At 37.8% G+C, this 19,309-nt stretch overlaps 1 protein-coding gene across 2 annotated transcripts; it reads right to left on the bottom strand.

Annotated features, from left to right (window-relative positions):
• Positions 1-1,851: 1,851 nt before the first annotated feature.
• Positions 1,852-17,851, bottom strand: ip6k1 (inositol hexakisphosphate kinase 1). 2 transcript variants are annotated; one of them, XR_002318676.2, is made up of 10 exons: positions 17,693-17,851; positions 13,585-13,846; positions 13,376-13,509; positions 13,121-13,247; positions 12,539-12,803; positions 11,960-12,141; positions 10,647-10,822; positions 9,067-9,300; positions 6,634-7,135; positions 1,852-6,542 (listed from the first exon to the last, which is right to left on the bottom strand). XR_002318676.2 is itself a non-coding variant. In XM_020922087.2 (9 exons), the coding sequence occupies exons 3-9, from the start codon at positions 13,478-13,480 to the stop codon at positions 6,818-6,820; spliced, it is 1,407 nt and encodes a 468-aa protein (XP_020777746.1). In that variant the 5' UTR covers positions 13,481-13,509; positions 13,585-13,846; positions 17,693-17,851; the 3' UTR covers positions 1,852-6,817. The 2 variants fall into 2 exon arrangements, 1 of the variants encoding a protein (XP_020777746.1); XM_020922087.2 differs by having other exon boundaries at positions 1,852-7,135.
• Positions 17,852-19,309: the final 1,458 nt, after the last annotated feature.

The raw sequence follows: 19,309 nt of genomic DNA, 5'->3' as shown, positions 1-19,309 counted from the left end.
TGAACCGCATCAGCACAAGAGCGTTTTTTTTTTTTTTTTTTTTTCTTTTCTTTGCTTAGTTTATGCAAATGAGCCATGCGGCTTTAAGTTTCATTTCTGAGACTTGTGCAGAGCTGCTTTAAACACATTCTAATGTCAAATGGGCTGATGTGGCTCTAGAGTGGTGATGGTTTATATGTTGTAAAGTTGAGTTTATTTATGTAGATTGGTAATAGTAATAATGATGATACTTACATAAAAATGTTAATGATGAAAATGAAAATACCTCAAGTTGAGGGCTTTTCTCAGCAATTTTTAGGTGAGATTAAAAAATAGATTAATTAGATAAATTACAGATCATAATTAATCTCTCAATTTTTTAAATCACTTGACAGCACTAATTATTTTATATACATCATCAATGATATATTTGGATCTTTTTAATGTCAGTAAAAGTGTGTGGTTTGGAGCATGGTTCAGATTTTGGAGGAAGAAACTTGACCTATTTTCAGCTTTGTGATTATTACAAGTCTGTCTTGTTTACGTTCAGAAAATGAACATTGGAAGTCAGTTTTATTTTCTTATAAAATAGTGGTCAGTAAAATTTTGCATAGCCATATTGCCCAGCCCTATAATATTTAATCCCATTTTTTATCTGACCTTGTGTCTATCTGCTTATCCCAAGAGACGGTTTTATGATTTTGCACACAGACACACCCACGCTCTCTTCCTATTGGTCCGCTGTTGTCATGCTCCGAGTGAGTGACAGGTGGATTTAACCAATCACAGTAAAGTTTGAACATGTCAGAAGGAGACAATGGTTTAAAGGTAATAAAAAGTAAATCTCAAAAGATGCGTTGTGTAACTTTTCTGGTCTGTCAAATGCTTTTGTCCATGGAGATGTTATTACTTTGTCTGGAATGTTTCCGTTCTATCACCATGGAGACCAAACCAGACCAAGTTACAAGTCAGATCTGTGGAGAGGCAACCCCACTCACAGTCAGAATGCCTGTTTTTCTAGGTATTTTTGAGCTGTAAAACCACCTGTAATTGAATAAATGTAAGGCAGAGGTGTTTAATGTCATACTGTGGAACATTCCAGGCAGAGCAATGACGTCTCCATAGAAACAAGCAGGTGACGGACCCTCCACCAGCAAAGTTACATGCACCTTTCTAAGATACAAGTATTTCTTCACTAGTTAAGTATTACTAAAGAGAACCAAATTAAAGGTGCAGTTGCAGAGCATGTTCCTGTCTCCATGGCGATATTACTGCTTTGCCAGATTACACTGTCTTTGCCTTGAATGTCCCACCATGTGTCTTTAACCGTATCAGTCCCCATGGAGACACACCACCGAGCCAAGTTACAGCTCATGTACGCATTTGGAGAGCCGACACCGCTCAAGATAGTTTAATGCTATACTGTGGAACATTCTAGAGAAACCACTATGTCTAGTTTTAGTTCTTGTTCTTTTTTGTATATTTCTGCTCCCATGTGAAAAGACACTTGTAAACCTATAACTCTGTCTAAGGTTGCACTTGTACTTGCGAAAACCACTTCACTAATTAAAGGTGCACTATGTAACTTTTTGGTTGGGGGTCCATCATCTGCTTGTTTCCATGGAGATGTCATTGCTTTACCTAGAATGTTCCACGGTATGTTATTAAACAACTTTATAGCTAATAAAAAATACATAGAAAAACAGGCATTTTGAAAGCATTTAACGGACCCTCCACCAGAAAAGTTACACAACACACCTTTAAACAACAGAAAAAAAAATATGAAAATAAAAAATAACCACACCACTAGCAGAACCCAAAACAGTCCCAAAATGGCCGCCAAGACATCCTCTTTTTAAAATAGACTCTGGAGACGTTTATAGTGGACTTTATATGCTTTTAACAGTAAGAAAATAATATTCCACAGAAACATACATAGATATATATTTTTATATTTGATAAACAGTTAAGGCTGATCTACAAATCTCCTCTGCTATTGCTTTGAACACAACACCTGCTTTTAACTGGAAAGGAACATTTGGTTTTCACCCACGAATAGAAAGACAAAAGGGAAAGAAATGGGGGTCATGTGACATACAGGGAGAGAGGTGATTGGTCAAGGCTCTTCCTGTAGATTCTTTATGGTTGTATTGATAAAGTTAAGACTATATTTGTGAGGACATTTGAATGAGAGATTAGTGTAGAATAAAAATGTTAAGAATTTGGAAATGACAAAAAAGTGGTGGTAACTGGAACTAGCCAAGAAGGCAATACTAAATAAATGATTGAAGCAACTTGTAATCTTGGTCTAAGGTAGGACCAATTTGGAAAAAAAAATAAAAAATAAAAAAATAAAGATATTAAAAAAAATAAATAAAAGTCCAAAAAAACAAAATTAAATAAAAATTTGCCAGTTTAATCCCTTATAAATCCATTAAAGCTGATTTCGTCCATTCCAAAAATGTCTTCCATTAGTTAAATTTTGCCTTATGACGTACACATGTCTTCTTTATTACCTAAATTTTAAATAAAGGTGCATTGTGTAAATTTTCTGGTGGAGGGTCCGTCAAATGCTTTTCTTCATGGAGATGTTATTGCTTTGTCTGGAATGTTTCACACTATGGCTTTAAACCTTTCTATTGTCATGGAGTCCAAACCAGACCAAGTTACAGGTCAGATCTATGGAGAGGCGACCCCGCTCACAGTCAAAATGCCTGTTTTTCTAAGCATTTTTGAGCAAAAATAAAACCACCTATAATTTAATAAATGTAATAAATTTGCTGTTTAATGTCATACTGTGGAACATTCCAAGCAGAGCAGTGACATATCCATAGAAACAAGCAGGTGACGAACCCTCGAACAAAAAGTTACATCATGCACCTTTAAAACCAGCTGAATATTCACCCAAAATTTTTAAATAAACATAACCCCAAGTTTGAAAATGCAAAAATATGTAAAACAAAGACCCCAAAACCAGGAAATAAACCAGGACTAAAGGTCTAACTGGTTCAAAATCTGTTTTTAATCCAAGTGAAATTCAAGGTTTATTAGTCCTGGTTTAGTCTGTTTTTACATTGACAGTTGTTGGATTACACTCCCAAAAATAAATATTAGCGACTATTAAGTGAAGCAAATTAATATATAAAAAGCAAAATATAAAATGTAATATATGTATTTAAATATCACTGTAGGTAAGATTGTACAACATGTAAAAACAAGTTCCTTATACAATTCTAACAGTAACATGAAAATAATCCTATATATCAAATCTAAAAGTGCAAGTAACTTTAAAATTCTTCCCTTTAAACATATTTCAACACTCATTTTGTGCGTTTCTACCAATCTCTCAATTTAAATATTTTTGAATAAATGTGATTTTAAATGTCCTCACAAATACAGAGAAGTGTTTGGGCTATGGCTCTGACACAAGTGCAAAATCCTACAGGAGTTTAAGGGGAAAGACACAAGAGGCAGAGGCAAACTAAAGGCAATATACAAAAAAAAAAAAAACCCCAGCCACTGCCACTAGGGGTCACTGGAGCTTATCCCAGCAACTATAGGCGTCAGGCGGGGTATGATGGTTACAGTGGCCAACTTTAAAGGTGCACTGTATAACTTTTCTGGTGGAGGGTGTGTCTGCATTTTTGTTTCCAGGACGATGATGAAGTGCTTTGCTTAGGATGTCTCACAGTAAGGTGTTAAACTTTACTATCTCCATGGAAACAAGCAGGAGATGCCACTAGACCAAGATATGGGTCAGATCTGTGTAGGTGTGCGTATGTTCTTTCAGCAAGCAAAACACCCATAATTGTTAAGTTCCTTCTTGAATGTTAAGAGTTCTAAGTTTAAAGCCACATTGTGAAACATTTCAGACATAGTAATACCAACTCCATGGAGACAAGCAGGCGGTGGACCTATCCGAAAAGTTACATAATGCACCTTTAAGATATAATGTACATGAATAATTTAATGTCGAAGTCTGACCATTTCTACACATTATCAGTCTGGAAAAAGGCGGAATTTTGGACAAATCCTCAAATCTGATCAACCAAAGCATCTCAGCAGTGGTTTGAGCAGGGATTTCAAACTTTTGCAGAAAGAAAAGCAGCTCTGGCCTTTTTTTTTTTTTTTCTAGAAATAAGATATTCATATACTCATTTTGATTAAGTGCTTTGTTTTTGGTCCTATCTCAAATGAAGAAGTAGGAGAGATAAAAGATGAAATCACAAACAAAAAAAAACAGGATTCAACTTCTACTCAAAGTAAGTGTGTTGAATGTAAACTTTAAAATACGATTGTCTCTAAATGTAAAGACGAAACATGACTTAAATATGCAGACGGCATTTTTCAATTGATTTGAATTTGAGTAATTCAGTAGTATATTTATCAAAAGAAAAATTTAATTCAGTCAAATGGATAAACGTTTTAGAGTGAAGACATTTTACACTGCCTTATATCTGTCTGAAACTAAACACACATATTTGTTTACTTGTTTAAAGGTGCACTGCTCAAATTTCTTGGTGGAGGGCCCTTTGCTTGCTTGTTTCCATGGAGATGTTATTGCCTTGCCTGCAATGTTCCAAAGTACGGCATTAAATAGAAACAAGCATGAGACGCCACTAGGTCAATTTACAGGTGAGATCCGTGAAGAGACGATCCCACTCACAGTAAGAATACATGTTTTTAAAAGATATTTATGAGCAATAAAAACACCCATAATTGAATAAATGCATCTTATATATGTCTAATACCATATTGCGGAACATTACAGGCCAAGCAATAGCATCTCCGTGGAGGCATACCCCCAACCAGAAAAATTACACAGTGCACCTTTAAACATATCCATCTTGCATTTATTCATTCTGGGTGTTTCTATTGCTCAAAAATACAATAATTCCTCTCCACAAATCTGAACTGTAATGTAGCGTAGTGCTGTAACCAGCTCGTCTCCCTCATGATAGACAGGTTTAAACATTCTAGACAAAGCAACAACATTTCTATGGATACATCCAGCAGCTGACCCTCCACTAGAAATGTCACGCAGTGCACCTTTAAGTGTGAAACTGAAACTGTAAACAAATACGTGTGTTAGTTTCAATGTAGTTTGCTCCTTCATAGGCCTGTCACGATAACAAAATCTGAAGCACGATATATTGCTTCAGAGAAATATTACAGCAAAAAATATATATATATTAAAAATAAAATTTAAAAAGCAAAAAATAATCCTAGTAAACTATTAATATTACTATTTTTAAATACAATATGGTTAAAAAGCATGAGCTATAACAAATAAATGGTAGAATAAAGCAGTAATTAAACCAGGAGGCTGCTTTTTTAATTTTCTGCAGCTCAGATCAGCTCAGAAACCTCGCCAGTATTGCAACAAAAATATATATAAGATAAATACTAAGCTCCAAAATTGAAAGATAATAGATATAGTAATCATAAAGGACGGTACAAGATGTCGTGAAACAAAATTGCCACAAGATTGTGCACACAAGAGAAAAATTATCTTGTGAGATTTTTTTCAGTGTTTTTACATTTGGACTGGACAAAAAGGTTTACAATTTGCTGAGTTACATTTCTTACAGTTCCAAAAAGCATGGAAACAAAACTACGAAATGAAATAAATAACTAAATTGTGAGGTCAAAATTGGAAACTGTATTGTGAAATGTATATATTAGGATTTATTTTAAGACTTAAAATCTTCTTGTCTCGTTCTTGCGAACCCCATCTCTTATCTCGTTACGTCTCGTGGAAATTTTATCTTGTCCGATCCCTAGTAATTATTGTGACAGGCCTACTCTTTACTTAAAGCACTATGCACTATGTAACTTTTTTGGATGGAGGGTTCGTCACCTGCTTGTTTCTATGGATATGTCATTGCTCTGCTTCAGATGTTCCACAGTATGTCAAACAGCTTTACCTTACGTTTATTCAATGACAGGTGCTTTATTGCTCAAAAATACTTAGAAAAACAGGCATTCTGACTATGAGCGGGATTAGATCTCCATAGATCTGACTTGTAACTTGGTCCACTTTGGATGGAAAGGTTTAATGCCATACTGCGAAACATTCCAGACAAAGCAATAACTTGTCCATGGTGAAAAGCGTTTGACGGACCCTCCACCAAAAAAGTTACACAATGCATCTAAGGCAGATATACGTAAGACAGACCTGAAGAAACCACTTGAATGAGAGAGGAGATGTATTCACTGTAAAACTTTTGTCCAGCTGACTGAATTTAATTTGTCTTTTACTATGGATCAGACCTGGACAACTGAGGGATTACACAGACATCAGTAGTATAGTCATCAAACACTTTTTACTCAGGTCAAAATATTTAAGTTATACCTGAGTATTATTGTACAGTAAAAGCAATCTTACTCGAGTAACTTTTGGCCACTCTTGTCAACTCTGGCTCTAGTTGCTGAACATTGCAAGAACCAGGACACACTGAAGGGACTGCATCTCTCAGCTGGCCTGGGAACTCCTTGGGGTTCCACTGGAAGAGCTGGAGGAAGTGTCTGGGTAGGGGGAAGTCTGGGAGTCCCTGTTTAGACTAGAAAATGGATGGATAGAATATTAAATTTCTAACGTAGATTTTTCCTGTTGTTTGCATCTCCTCTTGTGTCATTACCCCAAAAACTTACCTTTAAATCTCCATAAAAATCTTTGTGTTAAAATAAAGAGACATTTCCACTGGACTCCACTGATAAAAACACAACATTGGACCGATTAAAATAGACTTTGTCAAGGTCCTCACATACAGAAGCACATTTGGGAGTCTTGGGTCATTTTTTTTTTTTTAGGTTTATTTGCGGTAAAAGAGTGGTGCTAGGGCATGTTTTCATCCCGGAGTTCTTCCAGGATGCCCACCAAGCTCTCGAGTCCGAAAACGTAGCCTCGATCTGGGCCGTCGTGAACCGCAGTGTCCCCCCGAAAGCCTTTGAACGTGGAGTGGGCGAAATCTATCATACGAACGTCCACAAGGGGGGCGTGGTGGTTGGGGGAGGGGGCAGAGTCTGGTGGTTTGGTGGGTGGGGACTGTGGGGCAGGGGGTGTGTCCTTTGAACAGAGGGTGGGGGCAGTGTCAGACGGGGCGTGGCCACAGAGAGGTTCTCTCTGATGCCATGAAGCGCTGTCCTGTGATTCCTGTGGATACAATCAGGTGTAAATTTTGTTATTCAGATCTAAACCAAGATATGATCAAGCTTAATTATACTTTAAAAGTCAGCAAAATTGACTCTTATGAGCTTTGTTTCATTCACATGTTTGAGTATTCCTTCATTAATAGTTGGTCTACATGTCCAAAGCTCAAAATGCTCTGTTTCACCTTGTGATGTCATGAAGCAATAGTTTTAAGTTTAACAGCTACCGTTTACCTCTTAGAGCTTGGTTTTCCAGGGGATGAAATTATCCAAATGATTCTAGCCAAGGTGTATGGAGTTTAAAAACACAGTGGAGTTCTTCCTGTACTACCACGTGACATCACAAGGTGGAATAGAGTGTTTTCTTTTTAAGACAGGAGCTCACTGTAAATATATATAGGGTTTTTGTGTTAAACATGTGTGAATGAAACAAAACTTCAGGTTTGTTTCTTATGAGGAAAAAACATAACAGAGATCAGAAAATAGCCCGTTAACTATTATTTTTACACTACCAATAGTCATTTTCTACACAATTTTGTTGCATTCAAAGCCATTCATTTTTCATGGTTTCTATGTTTTAGTTGCATACAGGTTAGTGTCACCTGATTGAAACTATAATACTGTAGCCACAGCAGCCCTGGGCCATGCTGACTGAAGTGAGCCTGCCAATCTGTGCCACTGGTCAATCCGACCACCACCAACACACCACTCCAATGCAATGCCTTGCTGAAGGACACAATGACAGTTGTTTTGTAGAATCTGTATAGTCTAAATAACGATGACTAATTATCACATCATCAACAATTATTTAAAATAGTCAACTAGTCACGATTACTCCAATTAATCATATAAATGTGCCCCGCCCTTTTACAGGTTTATACGACACCACAAACAAAATACACCAGGCCAGTTGCCAGACATGTGTTACACAGATAGATTTATTTAAAGCTACACTGTGTAACTTTTATGGTGGAGGGTCCATCAAATGCTTTTATCCATGGAGATGTTATTCCTTTTTCTAAGTATTTTTAATCTATAAAAGCACCTGGTAGACTTCTTTAATGTCATACTGTGGAACATTCCAGGCAGACCAATGACATATCCATAGAGACAAGTAGGTGTCGGATCCCCAACCAAAAAGTTACACAGTGCACCTTTAAACAAATATGTCTGCATCTTCTTAGAGGCTTTACAAAGAAATTATCGCAACTTATAAACATTAGAATTAAACAACCATTTTATCTTGGTGTGATCATTACCCCAGAACATATCAGGGCACTGGGAGAACATTTCATCAAACAAAGGATTTCCAGATTCAACATAGAAAGGACAAAAGAACAAAAAATAAGCTTCACTTTCCACTTCTCCTAACTCACACAAACCACAGAGCCTGTCTTTTTCTGGGGTTTGAAAAAGCCTCCCAGTTTCTAAGGCCAGGGGCAGGATTTCTGTGCGTAGCTGGGCAACTTACATTTTCTAATTAATTAGCCTTGTTATTTTATAATCATGACATTCCAAATAGCTATTTCTATCTATATCAACTTACCAATCATGATGCAGCTCTAAACTTCTAGTTTAGTCCCCATTTTGTCCTAATTTACTAAAGTTCATTTTGATCTCTTAATGGTGACATTGTGTAACTTTTAAGGAGGGTCTGTCAAATGTTTTTCTTCATGGAGATGTTATTGCTTTGTCTGGTGTGTTTCCCAGTATGGTATTAAACCATCTCCACTGAGACCAAACCAAGTCAAGTTACTGGTCAGATCTGTGGAGAGGTGACCCCGCTCACAGTCAGAATGCAGGTAGATCTGTTTAATGTCATACTGTGGATTTTTTCAGGCAGAGCAATGGCATAACCATAGAAACAGGCCAGTGACAGACTCTCAACAAGAAAAATTACGCAATGCAAATTTAAAAATGAATGTCTGGGCTCACCTTCCCCTCGTAGATGATGAGAAGGGAGGAGGAGTAGAAGCGGTAGGAGGCCTGTCTCTCGAGCACTGCCTTTAGACCGCGCAGTTTGTGGAGGATGGGTTCAAACAGGTCCCGTCTCAGAGTCTTTCCGTTGTGGAGATACTGGAACAGAGCCTCACGGAAGCCCTCAATGGACAAACCACGGCCATAGTATTTATTTCTGCAGAGGTAGTGCCCTGTGTTCAGCTGGTACACCTAAAAAAAATGAGAAAACGGTAAAGCGCAAGTGATATCAAGTTTAAGAGCCCATATGACACTATTCTCTGATGTATGTTCTAATGTTGTTTCCTCATCACAAACAGACCTGGAGTTGTATTTTATTTCATTCACCCATGTTTAACACACAAACCTGCATATTTAGGTTGAAATCTCTCAAAACCTTGTTATGTGATGATAGAGGAAGTGTGTTTTTCAACTCCATACACCTTCACTAGACTCATTTGGATGATTTCAGACTTGGAATTGTTAATCTTTGCTGAACTAAAGGTAAAAGGTAGTGCTGTTAACCTAAAAACTACCACTACATGACATTGCAAGGGGAAACAGAACATTTTGAGCTTTGGAGATGTAAACAGACTAATAGTAAACTAATATGACTTAAAACTAAATCAAATCAATCAATTTTGTGCAGTACAGAACCTTTAAAATCTGTGGAAATCTCTGTACGTATCGACAAAGAAATAATACACCCAGACAGTTATCTTCAAGGCTGTTGCATTAAATAACCTCCAGGGGGCAATCAAAGTCAATATTTACCAAGACTGAAGAAAAGGAGAACTGTACACAGAATAGAGTTTTAGCATGTTACAGTTACACAACCTCCTGAGGTGTTCCTGAAAGGTGCTGCTATGTTCTGTAGAAATGATTCATAAACGCATCAACCAGCTCCAAAACATGAATGTGTGAATCAAACAGTGTTTTACAATTATTAGTGCGAGTTTTGCAATAATATCTTCAAAAAAACAACCATGGCACAGAGCTACTCCTCTCAGTGGTCAATATAATGGGGACAATTTGCCTTAAGATTTGTATAAAGTGTAAACCATTATCTGTTTACTGGAGTATCTTTCTTCGGCATCTTAACTACATAAGGACAAGGTCTTCTTATTTGATTCAGTATCACACAAAAAAATCTTCTGCTTTTATCTTAAAGACAGACTATGTAACATTTCTGGTGGTGAGTCTACCACTTGCCACCATGGAGTCTACCACCTACTTGTCTCCATAAAGATGATATTTTTTGCCTGGAATGTTCCACAGTATGGCGTTAAACTTTTCTATCTTGACTACAATAGACATGCATTGTCAGGTCACAGATCTGTCCTGTAACTTGTCTCCTTGCATCACCTACTTGACTCCATAGAGATAAATACTTTTAATGCCATACTGTGAAAGATAGGTGAAGCAATAACATCTCCATGGAGACAAACAGGTGAAGAACACAGTTACTGCCGCTTTTCTGTAAACTGATAGCCTTAATAAACTGTTGCATAATTTCAAGTGGTTGGTGAATAAAAACACACATTATATTTGTTATTCACCTGCATCCCACAGACGCGCACCCCGAGCGTGGCGGACGTGCTCTGCTCACACTTCTTCATCTGTCGCGCGGCCTTCTCCTCCGAGGCGTCGTCTCCGTGCTGCCGCGTGCCCATCTTCAGATCCAAGATACATGGGAACGAGAAGTGATGGACCACGTTCTCCAACAGCAAGAACTCTGCAGCAGCAATGTCAAGGAACAACTCACAAGTATTGACACTAATCGATATTAACACCAGTATTAAAACTAGATATTCATTTCATCAGGTATCAGTATTAAAAAACATTCACAGGACAGAAATGACCCTTTCCTGAACAGCTTTAGAATGATCTTGAGCTGTATCAGAACAAATATAAGAGCACATAGACTAGTACACACCCATTGACCACTATGGAACCTACCTGGACCACTGAGGGATTACACAGATGTAAGGCCACATGGAAATAGAAAATAAAGTACTAGGAGCAGAGTTCAGACTTTGGAGGCAAAAAGTGACTATTCTTAAATGATTAAGTGTGCTGTTCATTGAATCGAAAAATTGTGATCAATCAGTTTTTTGTTTCCTTTTCTGTTGCGATTTCTGAAAGGAATCTACAGCAGTTAAATGCCCTGTAATGCCTGTCTTGCTGTAGCGTGCGTGCTGTTTTCTTGTTGCTTTTTCCACTTTCTCCCTCTCTGCAGCTGTGGTTAGATGTAAACAGTGTTGTGTTTTGAAGCACCACATCAGAGCATGGCCTTTGACCCGTGGCTGTGTGAATCCAGATGTGCCAGCTCTTATCCAACAGCTGCACGCCACACTCAGGTTCTAGGGGAGCACTTACAACCTCTCCACAGTATGAAATATTCTGATAAACTAGACTGACAAAAGACTTTTACAAAACTGCAATGTAAAAAATGCCTCTTTTCAGCCATTACGTGCTTGTCTCCATTGTAGCTTTGTACAAAATGTTCCAATATGGCATGGCAAACGTAGCCGCATGAGGGCAAGCATGACACCTCACCACACCTACACTTCAGATCTGAGGAGAGGCAAGCCCACTTACAGTAAGACGAGTGCATGCTTTTTATGGTATTTTTATTGTGCTTTTTTATTGCTTTTTTTTCTTACTCCTGTTTAATTGTGTCTTTTATAAAATTGCTCAGTGCTCACTTTGGTTTCACAAAAATTGTCTCAATTTACTGCTTCACTCCTCAGTGTACCAACAGAGAGTAGCACAGCCCCTGTGCCTGTGGAGCCATTTATTTTGTCATAATTCTCACAATTAAGACAGATAAATAATTTTTGGTTGACTCTCTGTGGCTAGTGAAGGATACTGAAGAGCTTGCGGTCCTTAGACTCGCTCCTCATGCGGCTCAGCTGTTGCTTGTGGCAGCGCAGGCTCCAGGGGTTATAACTGATCTTCTCTGAGCTAAGGCCGCTGTTCCAGTCCAACATCTGAAACGGGACCTCAGAGTGAAGCTTGGGGTCCAGACGGGGACTCTTCAGCTCGCCCAGACTGGGGAGGGGAGAAAGAGTTATAACAACAAACACCACATAGACCTAATAACAAATGGACTAAAGGACTAAAGGAGTGTGACATATAGTCTTATAGTTAAAAAAAACTCATAATAACCAAAGTTTGAGTGTGCATATAACCATAGCCACAGACAAAATAGGGCTGCCAGTCCAGCACTTACTACTACTCAAACCTTCAAACTATAATGTCTAATTGTATTCATAATCAAGCTACTATGTTAACATCAAAAATTGTTTTCTAGACTGAAAGCAGGTTTTCTTCACAGACTGTGTCCAAGGGTTAGTGGAGAAAGTGACTCCCAACTACTGTTATTTATGTCAGTCTACAGTGACAAGCCCTTTGCCATGTAAAGCATATTTAAATAGTGCATCTTTACTTCTCCTGTGAGTCCTGGTCGTGCTCCCTCCTCTCCTCCTTATTCTCCTTCTGTTCTTTATGTTCTTTGTGTTCTTTATGGTCTTTGTTGTGGTCAGAGGTGGAGGAGGAGCGGTGCAGGCTGCGTCTCGAGTGCTTCCTCCTGGGTTGCTCTCGCTCTGGGGGGTCCCTCTCCTCGGGCTCCTCTTCCACACTCTCCACGTACGGATACGCCACCAGGTTTATGTACCCGTCTGAGTCACCCTCGAAGCACACCAAAACCACTCCTAAAACATGAAATTAAAAGAGCAGGTTATGTCAGTTCACTACACAAACAGAAGCTCATGCACACATACATACGCACACACACAAACAAGAGACTACAGCGGTGGTTAGGTGTGATTAATGGAAATGTTTTTCAGCAGTTCGTATGTGTTGAGGGAGTGAGTTATCTCTGTGTGTGTAACAGTAGTAACTGTTACCTTTGGGTATGTAACCTTACTGACCATTGCCTTTGTACATATAATCACAGTGACCGTTACCTCTGTGTATGTAACCGTAGTGTCCGCCTCTGTGCGTGTAGTGTAACAGGAGTGACCATTACCTTTGTACTCGGGGGTGAACTCCTTCATCTCTGGTGGCAGAGACTCGTAGAAGCGCTGCTCTCGACTGATCAGAGGTTTGCACACGGTGTGGTCGTCATAGCGCATCATACTGGTGTGGCCCCCCACCTACACAGTGACATATGTATTATATGCATTATAAACACTGTATATACATATGCTGCAGAACACTACATGTACTACATAACACTACATACACTACAGGTCCTACTGCTTCACCTGAGGCTCTCACTCACCTGGTGAATGAATGGCTCCAGAGACACACCCCCTCTCTGAGCCCCGCCCACAGACCCTCCCGGCAGCTTGGATTGGTCCATGTTGTGGCAGTGAGGGAGGCACATGGCTCCAGACGGACGCGCCACGCCTCCTGCTGCAAAGCACCATGGGAAACATCACTACTGTGGCACTTATAACATGAACACATATAATGATATAGAGTGTGTACCTGGTGCATGGGCTCTGCTGAGCAGTGAGGGGGAGGGGGGCTGCTGCGAGCGCACGCCGGCCCCGGGGGGAGGCGGCGCCAGACCGGAAACCCACCGCGCAAATCCTCCAATCAGAGCGCTCCAATCCACTGTCGTCCAATCAGGGCACTCCAATCCGCTGTCAACCAATAACGGTGAGCCAATCCACTACCAACCAATTAGAGTGATCCCATTCAAAGCTGGCTTATGTCTGACCCCATGAGAGTGAAGGCTGAGCGGCTCCTATGAGAAAAATAACACAAGTTGTTCTGTTATAATGATTACTTGAGTCATCGAGCGGCACTGGACATTGTGCGGAGGCAGATGTCTGTCACTGAACACAGCAGCTTCTATAAATAGACTTAACAGGAAACATCAGCCCAGATCTGCCCCAGTGTAATCTCATCAGTCAAACCAGATACGATTATTAAGACACCAGTTACCCAAATATCTAAAGGACATAACTACATTTGAGTCGAGGCTGAAAAACAAAACGAGAGGCTATGGCTGATGCTGCTTTTTGTCCTGGTCTAGAGCTGTGCATCCAGCAAATTTCAATCTAATCAAGATTCAATCATTTCAGCTTTTTAATCAAGCGATGCACTTACCCTTTTTGTGTTAAATGACAATATAAAATCTAATTGTGATATTATTTGTATATATTATACATTATATTTGTCTTATACTTTACCTTCACATTGTGAATCTGTTTTTTGGTAAGGGCTGTATGGTCAGTTAATACACATGTAATATAAAGATGTACATGACATTGTTTTTAATCAAAATAGTAAGCTGGACTCTATGAAAATTGTGATCTGAAATAATAATGCATTAGTCATACATCGCGCATTTCCAAAAGCCCAGTCGCTTTACACTTCTGTGCATTATTCATTCACTGTCATATTAGAAAATTGAAGTATTCTTATATCAAGCTGCAAGAGACAAATGCAATCAATATTAAAACCAGAATTAAATGATTTGGGTAAAATTTCTGACTGACTTATTCTGAAATAGACAAAAATATGAACTGATACAATAATGACTTTTCAGAACCTCTTTGAACAGATCTACACTACTGGGTTAGGTTTTTTATGCAGAATAAGGAGATTTTGTCAGGAGATTTTGTCATTTGTGGAAGAAATTACGGTACTTCAAAAAAATGCAACCTTAGCGATTTGCTAATTATGTCCATTTAGACTTAGATTACATTTCAATTGTGATTAATTTTGCAGCCCCACTTAATACATTACACTCTATTTGATGTCTTAAGTTTGTGGGTTTAATTTTTGTTTACGTGTGCTGCTGTGTAGTGTTGCACTTGAGAGTGGCCAGTCCTGTCTTGTCCAATCAGATCAGAGTATCACCAGGACAAAGCCGACTCCGATTAAGCTTCTATTTCTGAAGGAGATCTGAGCCAATCTCAAAACAGACTTCACTTTCACTCAGACCAATTAGACACAGACTGTTTCCATGGCCTGGAGAAGATACAAGGACCTGTGTGATTCTGATACTTAAACCTTCATACAAGAACGATTACTGCTTTGATATAATGAACAAATACTCCCAATATTCTACTCTTCTTTACCAGTTTGAACCATGTTTCTTTCACATACTTTTAGATAAGACAGAGGTGAGCAAGAAGTCCATAAGAAAAATTAGGATTGTTGCCATAGCAGTTAATAATTTAAAACCTTTTTTTTTTTAAATGGCCAAGATAAGAGAGTCCTCATAATGTCACCTATAACAGAAATCTGAAACCCATGAATCACTGATAATATTGTCAATGTTGTTTCACAGTTCATATTTCAGGATTTCAGGCATTTAAAATGTGAACTTTGAACAGAATCATATAATAAAACATAAATTGCAAATGTATTCACAATTGCAAAGCTTATCAGAAAATTCACAATTATTTACTTAGGCCTATGGAATACTAATTCTTGACTCTTTACACTCTCATCAAAAACAAAGAGAACAGAAAACTCGTCAACTTTGACACTAGGGCTGCACACGTCTTATAAAACAGTGAAGCGTCTGCAAACTGTTAACCTGCATCAGCACACTAAGACCTGAGAAGGCAGAGATGGAAACAGGACGGTTCTGCAATAAATGTACAGCAGTAAACACAAGATGCAAGGAATTCAGTTTGGGTTTCACAAAGTAGAAAGATGCTAATGAGCAGCTAAAATATGCCAGGGGTACATCAATAATAATATTATTATTATTTATTTTAAAGAAGACACACATTATTGTGTTTGTTTAAGTCTAAGTGTTAAAACTATATAGCAGACACAAAATGTATTGGTCCACAAGAGAAACTACTTGGGCACAGTAACGCACAAATCACAATATATTATAATAACAAAGAAAAACAATGTTAAATGGTGATAATAAATTCTAATTAAGCAGCATAATATTCATTATATATTGTGTTATAATTTGCACATTTTAAATTGTAATATTCATCCAAAATGGCTTAATAAAAGAAACTAGTCCGCTGATGTCTGCGTTAGAAAACTGCAGTGCCCAATGGGGGTTGATTGACAATATGGCATCTTGTAAATAAGTTATTAAAGATTACTCCAACATGCACGAATCTCTCTAAATACAACTTCGGGTTAGTAAATGGTGAGGGGAAACAACTATAACATATAACAAGCTCTTGCCTAACAGGTCTACTTTAAGATTACACATTTCAATGTTGAGTATGTGCCCTGTAATAGAAAATGAATTTTAAAAAGATCACAAACTTGCAGTGTAATGTTTCAGACAAGAGTATAAAGTAATCTTACACTTCGGAGCAAGATTTATTGTCCATTAGTTTTAGTGCAATGCTTGTACCTCAGCCAAGACATTTACAGGCACATTTAGCTCATTTCTGATGGACTGCCAAACTATCATTGTATTACAGTTATTGGAATAACCAAACATATTATTGAGAATCAGTATTCGGTATCACCAACCCTTTGCTGTCTAATGTTGTAACAATATTGATTTTGGTCACAACTGTCAGAAACCATCCAAAAATCAATGCGTGGACTGAACTGGTATGTTTAATATAGATATAATTCTATTAGTGGTCTTTGTTCGTAGAAATATAAGTAAAATGAGATATAGGACTAAACCGTAACTTAATATGGAATTGATTAAACAAGTTTAAAAATGTTCTGATATCTATAACTAGGTCTCATCAATATCAAACAAGGTCAAAAACTGGGACTTGAAAGGACTCCAAATTTAGACTTCAAGAATTCAATTAATTAGGTAATCACAAAACGACGCCCTCTAGAGACATTAGCTCCGTAATGAAAACGCGAGTGAACTAAAAATAGCACTATTGTTGTTGTTTTGGTTGTGTTTGTGGGTTTGGCCCCTAGTTCTCCATTTTAACCCTTTATTTACCCAGCATGATGTATATTAAAACTGCACAACAGCGTCCAAATGTTATCTGGTATTTTCTTTGTCATAACTGCTATGGTATGGAATAAAATGTAACAAATTATGATCCTGTCTAATATATAGTTAATAATATACAAACTTAATCAAACTTGCAGTAGTAATGAAATTGCAAATAGTAAAGTAATGACAGAGCACACATTGTACCAAAACAGAAGATCCAATTTACCCATAAAATTGAATAAAGTCATTAATATAATGTTTCGCTTGAATATGTTTGTCATTTAAGCTTGCCGGGAAAATAAAACTAAGCATTTCTGGCTATTTTCACAATATAAATAGCAGCACCATTGCAAAGTTATTAATGTTTTTAGCTATTAACCAGTCAGACACGTTTAGATGGACTTCTGTCAGCTTCTTCTTGACCTTAGCTTGACAACATGCTAACATGCTAAATCAGTTTTCAGTCTTTAAATTATATTTTTAATTACAGATCAAGACCCAATGCGTATCGTAATCACTCATAGTAAAATACAGTATACAAATAAACATGGTGTCAATTGTATAACTTCGTATTTAGCGTTAAAGATAAATAAATGATGTGCCTCCGGTTAGCCGCGATGCTAAATGCTAATAGCACGGTTTTGTCGTTACGCAGTGGGTCTCTCCTCTACGGGCAAAATAAGCACTTACCGTTGGGTTTTGAGGCGGGATACGGGGCTGTTTTTACGGGGGATGAGTGCTTCAAACACCGGGCAGAGTTATGGGTGTCCGTCCCAGTAATCCGGGCTCATAAAAGGAAGAAAAAACAACATCCAGGGAGGCTAGCGGGCTGTTGGCAAAACGGAGGTTCGAGCGCCCCCAACAGACTTAGACCGGGCAGTGCAGTAATGCAATATGTAAGGTTTATAAGTTATTAATAACAGAGGAAACTAGGGCAAAACAAGAAAGACATGTGGAGAAAAGAGTGGAGATACGAATAAAAACAAATTCCTAAATTGGGACAACACAATCAAATATGCAGATTTAATTTTGGTACACAAAGTTTTTAATCATCTTGCTCCACCTCCTCTAAAGGAGTTTGAGAAAAGAAATTCAAATCACACAGCAAGAGCAGCTCTAGAGGCGACTGCTCTGTGGCGTTCAGAAAAAGTGCTTTTGGACAACTCTCTTTTGCTTATCGAGCAGCTCAAACATGGAACACAGTGCCTGCTCATATACGAGAGCTTTCAACATTGGCAGCATTTTCTAAAGCTTTAAAACAGTGGTTGTTCAATGGTCAAATATGTCACCATGTTTAAACCAATTTACATTTTCATTATTTTCAGGGGCTGTTGGTTTAACTCTTGGTTTACCTCTTAAACTCTTGACTTTGAACTTCAAATGGACTGTTTGAAACTAACTGTATGTATAGTGAGTGTGTTGTGTGTATAGTGAGTGTGCTGGTGTTGTGTACTTTTGTGTGATTGTTGCTGTACATTCCTTAGATGGTTTTACATCAACCTGCCAAGGGACTGAAGATGGAAATTAGCCACGTTGGCTATAATCTTTACATATTTAATTTTTTTATGTTCATTAATATGTACTGTCCCTTTACAAATAAATAAAATAAGAAAGAAGAAAAACGGTAATAAATCCAGACAAATGCAACATGGTTTTGCATCATGTATTGTTTTATTTATAATGTTTACCTCTTCTCTTATATATAAATGATATATATAAAATCAGCAGTCAGCTTGACAAGAATTGAAAGAAAACCAACAAAACACCCCCCACATAATTTCAGAGGGTAAACAATATACCAACATTATCAGTATAATAATTTGTCCTAGACTGGTTCATGGTGAATACCTCTTTTTACTGCCATAATTTAGATTTACTTTTTATTTAATTCTTGAATAATATGTAATATGCACATAAGAGAAGATTTCGTGCTTTTATTTTGGTAGTCAGCAGGTAGGAACTGTTATTGTTTTGTTCGGTTCCGCTGGACCCCTTGATAGAGACGCAAAAGAAGTCAATTAAAGTTAAAATAAAGTGAATAAAGTTATGTTAAAGGTCATTCTACCTCCAAAATATGAATGAGCCAGCGAGGTATATTTTTTGTAATTGTTCATGTCTTTATTTTATGTCTTTTATATTATACCTTTTCTGATTGTAATTTATGTTAATTATTTTAGTTCGACGGTGGCGTTGGTGATATTGGCATCAAAGGCATCCTTGAAGTCTCAAGATTGTACAAGCCACAATAAAGATTAAGCAAGCCTTCAGTAAAAAGAACTCTTTATTGACAACACGAGGAGGTGGTGT

This window comes from Boleophthalmus pectinirostris, unplaced genomic scaffold (assembly GCF_026225935.1).
Source record: "Boleophthalmus pectinirostris isolate CB_2022bp ecotype Guang Dong unplaced genomic scaffold, ASM2622593v1 HiC_scaffold_23, whole genome shotgun sequence".
Taxonomy (NCBI): Eukaryota; Metazoa; Chordata; class Actinopteri; order Gobiiformes; family Gobiidae; genus Boleophthalmus; species Boleophthalmus pectinirostris.
Note: the sequence above shows the minus strand (reverse complement) of the source record. Positions and strands in the feature narration are given on the sequence as shown.

Coding starts and splice junctions, on each gene's coding strand:
- ip6k1 (XM_020922087.2), bottom strand. CDS start 13,480: ATGTGCCTCCCTCACTGCCACAACATGGACCAATCCAAGCTGCCGGGA. Junction 13,248..13,375: donor TGGAGCCATTCATTCACCAG/GTGAGTGAGAGC, acceptor GTCACTGTGTAG/GTGGGGGGCCACACCAGTAT. Junction 12,142..12,538: donor GACCAGGACTCACAGGAGAA/GTAAAGATGCAC, acceptor TCCCCTCCCCAG/TCTGGGCGAGCTGAAGAGTC.